This window comes from Morone saxatilis, unplaced genomic scaffold, assembly GCF_004916995.1.
Source record: "Morone saxatilis isolate NCDOM2014 unplaced genomic scaffold, NCSU_SB_2.0 Contig17, whole genome shotgun sequence".
In the NCBI taxonomy this organism is placed as follows: Eukaryota; Metazoa; Chordata; class Actinopteri; family Moronidae; genus Morone; species Morone saxatilis.
The window spans coordinates 22,266,104-22,276,000 of record NW_023339729.1 but is presented as its reverse complement, the minus strand read 5'-3'; the positions used below and the strand labels follow the sequence as shown (position 1 = coordinate 22,276,000).

Here is a 9,897-nt window from a genome sequence, read left to right as displayed (position 1 = left end):
TGTTATGCTAATCTGCATGAAGGATGAGTAGTTTCAAATAAAATGTTCTTTATATTATACAGCATTTGTATTTTCAGGATTCCGTATTTTCCCACCGTGATTTTATTTCCAGCAGTGTGGAGAGAAACACAATTTTGATCTTGGGAAATAAAATGTACGAAACACATACAGCTGAACATCTAACTGAGTAAATAAAATACAAAACATCCAAATAATTGAATTAATATTTGCTGTCTCCAGTCGTTTTGCCAGAGGAAACCTTTTTGATGGGCATCTCATTTTTTGTGAGCATTTTACACTTTATTTCAGTGTCATTGTTCATCAGAATTCAGGCATAAATAGATGAATACATTCATTTTTATTTTGTGAGAGGCTGCTACACCTACGGCATAATGATCCTCATCCTCATTTTCTTGCTAAACTACAGTGCATTTGTAATTAAACCAATAAAACACAGTTTAACAGTTATACTTACAGACTTTCATGATGCCATTACGTGTCTCATGTCCAAAACTATACCAGATAGACTGGACTTGCCTAAACTTGGACTCTCCCGAAAACCAGCTGCATCCTACATGCATAGAGCAACAGTGGTCAGTAAAAACCTTGCCTAATACTCGCCCTCATTACCTCTAAAATCCTGGCTAATTATTTATTCAAGGTCAGGCAGTCAAAAGGTTAAGTCACAATTAAGCATGATTTGAGGGAACACTGTGCTGTTGATGGTTTTACTTACAGAGAACCATAAATTGCACATACTGTTAAATTTATCACGTTTCCATTTCCCATTTCACATCCATTTTTACAAGAAGAGTAAAAATGGACAAGAACCTCTTGTATCAGGCACACGTAGCTTCCTACAGGGCTCTGGTTTCATGGTGCTGTGCTTCTTTGAGTCACAGTTAATGGTAATACATCGCTTCTCAGGCGCCCTGTTAGCTCAGTCGGTAGAGCTGGCGACTCATGTACTGAGGCTGAGTCCTTGCTGCAGCAGCCCAGGGTTCGAAAAAACCTGCAGCCCTTTGCTACGTGTCATCCCCACTCTCTACCCTCTCTCTCTCTTTCCTGTCTATATTCGGCTGTCCCTATCAAATAAAGGCAATAAAAAGGCCAAAAAAAAAAACTTAAAACAATACACTTCTCTGGTGACAGATGAGTTTGAGGCATCTTTTTCTTTTTAACAAGAAGTCCACATTCATAATGGAAATGTTCATCTGCTGTGGATTTTAAGGTTAAAATGTAAGTGGGTTAATAAATCTATTGTTTCAACATCATAAACTATATACATTCTTTAGCACTGCTGGGTTAAGCTGAATTATGGTGATACTGAAAAGTAAAGTGCAACTATTTTCTTTTTTGACTGAGGAATGTTTGCAGTCAATTCCATACTGTTCAAGGCCACTTTACGCTGGTCTTATCACAAATATTGTGTATACTGTATAGTTGCTGATAATGGTTAGCCAGTGGATGTTCTTCAGGGTGCTCCAGGCAAACGCACCTCTTTTTATTACATCAAAACAAACAGTGCAGATACATGTGACAAATAAAGCTGAATAAGGCTTCATGTGCACACCATGTTGACATTAGATGATAAATCTTACTTTAACTACCTCTCTGTGTGACCTCGTTTTATTACGTGGAAAAAACAGGCCCAGGGAGGATATAAAGCCTTGCTGACCTGAGAATGAACTGCCAGGCCCATGAACCTAAACAGTGCTGAACTTGTGCTGAACCGGCCTCTTTGTGTCGAAACGCCAGATGGAAAGTGTCTCTTTCTTTCTCTAAGTGCCATAAAGACATGGGCACTCGCTCCAAACATCGTGTCTAGGGGGTTAAGATGTGTTTTGGGCTGTTGTTGTTATTGGTGTATTCAGACACTGATGCCAGGCTGACATTCTTAGATTGTCTGTACTATATCAGGATGTAAAGCACTATAAAAGAAATGCAAAGTTATTTGTTTGCATTAGTATTAAAGCTGGCAGCTGAAGTTCTCACATGTTTACCCTGTAAATAAAGCCATACTATTTTGCTGAATCATCGTTTTTCCTGAAAACATAGGAAATCTGTTCAGCAGTAATCAACTTACATTTTAAGGCTGAAAAACAAAGTTAGCATAGTTTACAAGTGGCCTGACCAGGAATTAAATTTAAAGAGCATTGTAAGGGTCCCCCATTGGCCACAACTATAAGTCTGGAGCCGTGACATAAATCTCCCCAGGACAGAGGGCAAAGGTTTGTTATAATGCCTGCGGTCACAGACGGTAAGTCGACTCAGCTGAATCTGCAAAAACGTGCAGTGAGGTTGACCCACCATGAATGACTTTAATATAATAAGAACATTTTCTTACAAGAAAAATATGACAGTTTTGACTGATTGTGTTACTAAGCCACTGAGTTGACGTGAATATGTTGCTCTTAATAATAGCACTGCCATATACATTTATTGTACTCTGCTCTGCTTCCATGTTTACTTTGCTTACACCCAGTTTGAGGTTGTGTCATTTGGTCCTGCAGCTGTGTTGTAATAGAACATGTGAGGCACATGTTACCACCACTATATTAATACTTGTCTTATGTTGCCTCTTTCTTTCTTTTAGCTCACTGGTCGTTGTGCCATTTATTGCCCTGATTGATTTATATAGTACTCGTACTTTCCGTGTTGTCACTGAGAAATAAAAAGTGCTTCAAAAACAACCTGTCAAGTTTAATTATGATCATATCAAAGTATATCAGGCAAAACTGCATGTTTAATTTCCATGGCTAATGTCATTGTAACCCTGAGACACACAGATGTTTGATACTGTAGATGTTTGTGATTACTGACACACATTGATGAACATTGCGTTCTAGTAAATATAATAATTTTTTTAAATTGCTTTTAAGGGGACTTTCAGATACTGTAGTGGCATCTTTTATTACCATTTTACTACTCAATTTTATGGTACTTTACTTGAATATTTCCATTCTATGTTCTCAACTACATGCACTCTACTATATTTATCTGACAGCTACACTTAGTCACTTTTCAGATTAATATCAATATGAATATCTTACTCTAAAAAACTAGCCAACACAATAGTCAAATTAGCTAATCAAGCATGCTGCTTACACAATAATACATCAGTAATGACCAGTGTTGGACTAGTTACTCAAAAAACTTAATTTATTGGTCATTACTCATTACTCTTTTCAAAAATTATATTATGACTTTATCTATCTATCCCAGCCAACAGTACAGCCCCACAAAATTGGTAAAGTCAAGGTAAAGTAATGAGTCACTGCCCAACACTGGTAATGACAACCCAATAATATTACGTGATAAACATAACATAACATAATATAACAATTTAAAAGTGGCTATTCTATTTAATGAGTACTTTAATAAGTACTGATGCTTTAGATTCTGAATCCTTCTCTCACCATTGATTATGACACAACAGACCGCATATATAAACCCAGTGTGTGTAAATGCTTAGAAATGAAATAGGCTCTCACTGTGGCTAAAACGTTCCAAATCATCCAACAAAAACCCCAAAAGCTAAACTGACAACTGATAAAAAATGTGTGTTTGGTCAAAACATCACGTTGAATGGTCCAAAACACTAGAGAAGTATAAAATGCATTATATGTGTGAGTGTGGAAACTCAACGAAAGTTAGCGTTTGTTTATTACTGGGTTAATTCATTTACTCGTGATTTGTTCAATATTTTAGCGCTTGCATTGTTTGCATGCATACTTCACAAACATGGATTGTTTGTTTTTTGCTTATAATTTATGAATGTAAGCTTATCATTTGCAGTGTAGTGTTGCAAGGTATGTATACTTTGTGGCTCTAACACAGCTTTGTGGGCCTAACGCAGCTGGTTAAATAACACATTTATTTAGCCCTTTTATCTACCTACATTATCTAGGTCAGCAAATGGACTGTAAGAAATGATTCAAAGACACAAGATCAAAAAGGCTCAAACATCTCTCAAGGTATTTACATGGTAAAAGATGAGTGTTTAACTGGAGCTGACAGGATTACGGTAATCTGGTCAAGGGAATGTTTTGTCTCATATGGTTCGTCTGAGAAGGTGCAGACCATCTAACACAGTCAGTTTTTTCCCAGGACAGATCCTGGATTCATGATGGGACAAAACAGATTAACCGAGTTAAGTCCACAGCTCCTCTGCAAGTCATTGTCTGGAGGGAAATCAGCTTAATAGCCTAATTAGAATTTTATTTTAAATTGCCAAAAGGGTAATTAAAAACTAAAAAACACTAAACAAACATTAAAATGACAACCATCAGTTCAGCAAACTGGAGAATAACACAAATTAAATCAAAACCTTTTTATTGTTATTCTTATTTTATTTATTTAGTATTTTTCTTTTTGCCCCTAACAACATTTTAGTGTGTTACGAACCTCAAAGAAACCAAACTTTTTTAGCCTAAACTTTGACCTTGTAAAGAGAGAGGAAAGTAACTAAATACATTTACTCAAGTACAAGTTTTAGGTACTTCAGTATTTCTATTGTTAGTCTTTTGTACTTCAAGAGCAGTACATTTCAGAGAAAAATATTGCACTGACATAGGAGTATGTTTGATACTTTAAGTGCATGTTGTTGCTAATACTCTTTTACATCTATTTCAGTATTTATAGTGCAGCATCTGTACTTTTACCTAAGATAGAGTTGCAAACATTGTCTGCCTGCATTTTGGTGCTGACCAGTGTACTGTGGGTTTATGATGCTGATGAGAGCAGTGAGAGTGAACCAAAACAGTAAAGTTGCTTCCCAGAAAACCAAATCAATGTCTCAAATCTTAAAAATGCTAAAATGCTCCATTAATCTGAGGGTAATTGCATAGTTTGGGGGATAAGGAGGGTTACACCTTTTACAGTAGTATTTCTTTAATGTAAAACTATTGATTAGTGCAGCTTTAAATGACACTAAATGATTGTGTTTGGTTTGTGAAGTGGCAGCCTCTTAATGTGACTGCTTTGAGCACATTACTTGTTCAATCTTTGCACATTCTTCCAGTAAAGTTTTTATGTAAAACCAAATCAGATATAATTGTAGACCACCTTTGATCTTCAGGAACAGCAGCTGGAGTGAGACAGCAGTTAACAACAACTGCACACAGCTGGAACCAGCTTCTAGATGACTGTACTCTCTTTCAAACCTGTGCCATTATGGATTCATTTTCACTACACCAGTTTTATTTTGCTTTGTTATCTTTTATGTTAAAAGGGAAAATAATGTTCAAACTGTATGTAACTCTTAAATTGCAATTAATCAAATACAATCACTGAGCCTTGCCACACAGCTAATTCTCTCTGCTGCAGTCCCAATTAAAAGTGATTAGTGGAGAACAATGAACCTCAGGCTGGAACAAAATGCAGCAGAAAAAAATACAAGATGCTGAGGGTATGAATGACGGAGAATGCGCACGTGTGCACGGTCACTCGTGGCCAATCGTGTCTTCAGGATTTCCTCCTCCTCGTGCCAGTGATCATAAAAAGCTCATTTCACTCAAGCACGTTAGGATATTTCCCCCGAAAACTCTCACCATGCTGCAGCTGTTGACATTCCTGGTGGAAAAGCTCTGCCTTCTCTCCAAATTCAAACTTTTTGAGTCCAGCTGGTCGGATGGTGTGGACCACGACCGGGAGCGTTACGCGCAGCGCGGTCCCACAACGCCTCTCCGGAGGGGAGACCTGCTGGAGGTCCCCAGAACCATTTTCAGCCACTACGGCATTTATTTAGGTGACAATAAAGTCGCTCACCTGATCCCCGACATCCTTCCTGTGCTGACGAACGACAAGAAGCTCATCGGTTCTGTGATCACGAACAAGAGGCTCATCCTCGGATGCATATACAGGTGTGCCACGGTGCGCGTGGACACATTAGAGGACTTTGCATATGGCTCCAAGATACTGGTTAACTCTATGGATAAGATGATGAAGAACCGCGCACTTTCCAACGAAGAGGTCGCCAAGGGAGCTGAAAAACTAATCGGAGCGTTTCCTTACAGTCTGCTGTGGAATAACTGTGAACACTTTGCCACATATTGCAGATACGGATCTGCAGTGAGCCGGCAGACAGAGCAGGTACAGTCCTTAGCACTTTTTATTGAATGCGTGCAGGATGAAATGTCTGTCTTAGTGTGCTTGTGGTTATTGAGCAGAGCATATATCACAATTATAGGCTATACAGATTCAACCTGGTGCATTACGCAGATATACATAATACAGTGTGTGCTCCAGAATGACACCTTGCAGAGTATTATCATTTTAATACCGTGGCCGTTTTCCAAAGAAAAAGATGTTCCTCATTTTCACATTTTCACAAAGTTTGTATCTTAATTGGATTAATGTCTCCATCCACACCATTGGTTCACACTTTCATTAGATACAGTACTCACAGAGACGGCATACTCCTAATACCTCAAATTAGTTAGTTAGTTTTGGGCATTTTGATTAAACACAACTTTATTTTTTAGCAATATTCACCAAACAAAATATATACAAAAAACCCAAAAACATTTACAACAGGGGTCTACAAGTTTATGAAATAAGATAAGATAAGATAATATGTACCTTTATTGATCCCCTGTAGGAGATTCAAGTCAGACACAGCAGCATAGGGGAATGTAGTGCAAAGACTACAGAGTGTACAAATACAATACGAATCACAATATCAGAATATTAACAAAATATAATAGAAGATATAAGACTATAAATGAAAAATATGCACACTATATGCAATATGCAGTAAAATGGTATGCAAAAAATGTTAGCATTTTTTTTCCTTCAAAGAACTAAACTAAACTGTACATGTACAAACTTAAACTTTAAAGATGTGAGAAGATATGAGGTGGAAAGTTTGACAAAGCGGGTCTTGTTATTCATTTACCTCATCAAATATGTAATCTGCTTTGTGAAAGGTTATTTAAAAAAATAATAATATACATAATAAAATATGTATGTTTTTCTTTCCATCTCTGCTGATGGAATGATAATGCAGGGCACGTTTCATGTAGTTAAGTGGAGCACATTCCTAAACAAATCTGCAAATCAGATTGCTAAAACCAACCAACATTGAGGGGGTGGGATCTTTAGGGCTCCCAGAAGTTCGGGGGCCATGGGACAGCTATGTTACCTCCAGGTTAACCTTGCACACTGATTTAGAATTGAGGTGAAACTGTTCACAGGAGAGCTTGAGGTATGAAAGATAGGATTTTAACAGAGACTTTCCAGGTCACAGTTAATCAGAAATGTAACCATGGTATAAACTATTTGTGTCAAGCACAATGTGTAAAATCATTAACTGTATTTCTTTCCTTTATAGTTCTGTGAGTGCTTGAAATCAATCATCAGAGACCAGCGCAGCGTGATTGTCACAGTCCTGCTTGGAATTATCTCCATTGTCAATTTCGGTATGGCGCCCTCAACTACATTACCCATAATCTTCATTCCCTTTACTCTGTGGATGGCTGGTTGAAGGAACCTGCAAACAAACTGAACTTGAACTGCCTGCTTGTCATGTGATGCCTTATAACTCTGCTTTACAACCATACTTTCATTTTGTATTGTGTAGACAATGTTTAATGTTTTGTGTTGATAAATGAATTAATAATTTGTGTGGGGAAATAACGGTTAGCGATTTATTTTTGCTAACATTTGAGTCAACATGACTGTACTGAATATACAGTCTACAACAATATGTACATATGCAGTATCGTGCATATGTTACAATAGTGCACTTAATATAATGTTGTAAATATGACAAATGTTTAATAAACAATTTATTTTTACTTGTGTGTCTCATGTGATTCTCCATATATCTAAAACGACATGCACAACCACAAATTAGCCTTAATTTGTATGATATTTGTGTGATATATTTTCTAATTGAGGGACTCAGGGCTCTAAAATAATACAATATGCCTGTAAATATGCAGTATAGCACTGTAAAAAATGCTAAAGTAATAAAGGCAAAACACATCAAAGAAGTCTGATAAATTTGAATATGGCTGCAATTCTGCACCTATGACCTTTAAATGTAACTGTATATTGTGATGGATTTAACTAATTCGATATTACATTTCACATCATTACACGTTTATAAGTATATAAGATGTATTTTTCTCTAAATATACGAGAAACTGCTGAATAATAATGAGAAAGGGCTGCATTCCAATCTAGTTTACGAGTAACAAAGGTTGTTTATTTCGGCATGATGGCTTAATATCAGTGACCTTTTAAATGAGGATTACCTCATTGCCAAGTCAGCCTTCTTAATGAGGACCCTTGACCTCAATACACAAAAGAAACGAGGCCTGAGTTTCCAACCGCACAGCAAAGTGATTAGAGAAAGCTCCTTTTTTCTGTCAAAATCATATTGAAACGTTGACCAATATCTAATCCTACTAACTACTCTGGTACCGCCCAATTCCAACATGAATAAAACGGGTGTAAAGCACTTTGCCGCATACTGCCATCATGTTTCTTTACCAGCTACTAAACTTTTTCCTTGTAGCTTCCAAAGAGAAGGAGGACTCTAAATATGACCTGTCACTTTACAAGCGTGGCGATTTATTAGAAGTCCCCAGGACATTATTCACACATTTTGGTATCTACCTGGGAGACAACCGTGTGGCTCATCTCATTCCGGACATCCTGCCTGCGATTTCCAAGAATAAATCTGCAATTGCCAAGATGGTAACAAATAACCGCCTGCTGCTGGGCGTTATCACCAAGGTTGCCAGTGTCAGAGTGGACTCTGTGGTAGATTTTGCGTATGGATCAGAGATTCTGATCAACCACATGGACAAAGTGTGCCGTCAACCAGCTTTGGACGGGGACGAGGTGGCCAGGAGGGCTGAGAAGCTCCTGGGCTCTGTCACTTACAGCTTACTGTGGTACAACTGTGAACACTACGTCATGTACTGCAGATATGGGATGGCTATCAGCTACCAGACATACCAGGTAGAGTCTCTGGCTTCCTGTCAGTAGAAAGATATATTTGCATTTTTGTCCATGATAGCCATAAAAGATCATTTCCTAACTAATGTAAGTGATGGTGGACAAAATCCACAGTCTGATAGTCTGTGCCCTGAGTAAAAGTTTAAGTTTAACCAAAGCTAATATGAGACTTTCTAGGTCTCAGCTATGTTACAGACTTTTTATTTTAAAATTCCTTTTTTCCCTCTCCACCCAACAAACTCTTCTTGCTGAGCTCAGTGGTGGTATAGTAAAGAGGGAATATTGTTATAAAAATACAGTAACTTTGGAAAATAGCCATTTTATTTGAGTCAAACCTTGTATTAGCTTCAATTAAACACTGAACTGTGTTTTTACACTGGAAGTGCAGGAAGGAATCCATTCACAGCCTATATGGACATGAAAAAGAACTACAGTGACCAATAACCATTTTAATGGACATATAGTTAGTCTATGAAGTCTGCAGGTAATTACATCAGAAAAAAGTCTGAAATATACTGTTTACTATACTATGTAAACTATCATTTATGTCACAGTTAAACAGTTTACCTAAAAACCTTTTCCCTTGATTATTATTTTTCCACAGTAACCTTTAATTCTATTTCTATTGTCACATCCTGGAGATTATTGCATAAGAAGGATCACATGCAAAAGCCAATGGTTCACGTGTAGCATTTGCAATGTCGCCACATGGATTTAGTGGAAAAACAGATTATTGGACAAATGTGCGCTCTAAGTGTCTAAAGTGGTGTTAATCTCAATGTACTTATTTACTTGCTTCACAATGAGGGGATACCTTAATGCTGAAATTCAGATTTACTAATATCTCTGTCACATGAGGATATTTTCAGTTCACTGAAGTGCAAATTAACTTGAGGTGAGTAGCTCCATCTAGTGTTTCCAAATGAC

The 9,897-nt window shown here is 37.3% G+C and overlaps 2 protein-coding genes across 2 annotated transcripts in view; both read left to right on the top strand.

The window, feature by feature from the left end:
• The first annotated feature begins 5,553 nt into the window (after nucleotides 1-5,553).
• Nucleotides 5,554-7,582, top strand: lrata (lecithin retinol acyltransferase a). The gene is made up of 2 exons (XM_035659479.1): nucleotides 5,554-6,093; nucleotides 7,334-7,582. Exons 1-2 carry the CDS (start codon nucleotides 5,554-5,556, stop codon nucleotides 7,484-7,486), a joined length of 693 nt encoding a protein of 230 aa, XP_035515372.1. The 3' UTR covers nucleotides 7,487-7,582.
• A 905-nt stretch (nucleotides 7,583-8,487) lies between these two features.
• si:dkey-30k22.5 (lecithin retinol acyltransferase family protein) overlaps nucleotides 8,488-9,897 on the top strand; it is a 2,820-nt gene continuing 1,410 nt past the window's right edge. Inside the window, exon 1 of the mRNA XM_035660822.1 lies at nucleotides 8,488-8,973. Within this exon, the coding sequence (XP_035516715.1) occupies nucleotides 8,488-8,973 (486 nt within the window). The remainder of the gene's footprint in view (nucleotides 8,974-9,897) is intronic.

Excerpts from the sequence above, each read along its gene's own strand:
- lrata (XM_035659479.1), top strand. The coding sequence starts at position 5,554 with ATGCTGCAGCTGTTGACATTCCTGGTGGAAAAGCTCTGCCTTCTCTCC. Across the intron at positions 6,094-7,333 it reads TGAGCCGGCAGACAGAGCAG|TTCTGTGAGTGCTTGAAATC; the intron begins GTACAGTCCTTA and ends TTTCCTTTATAG.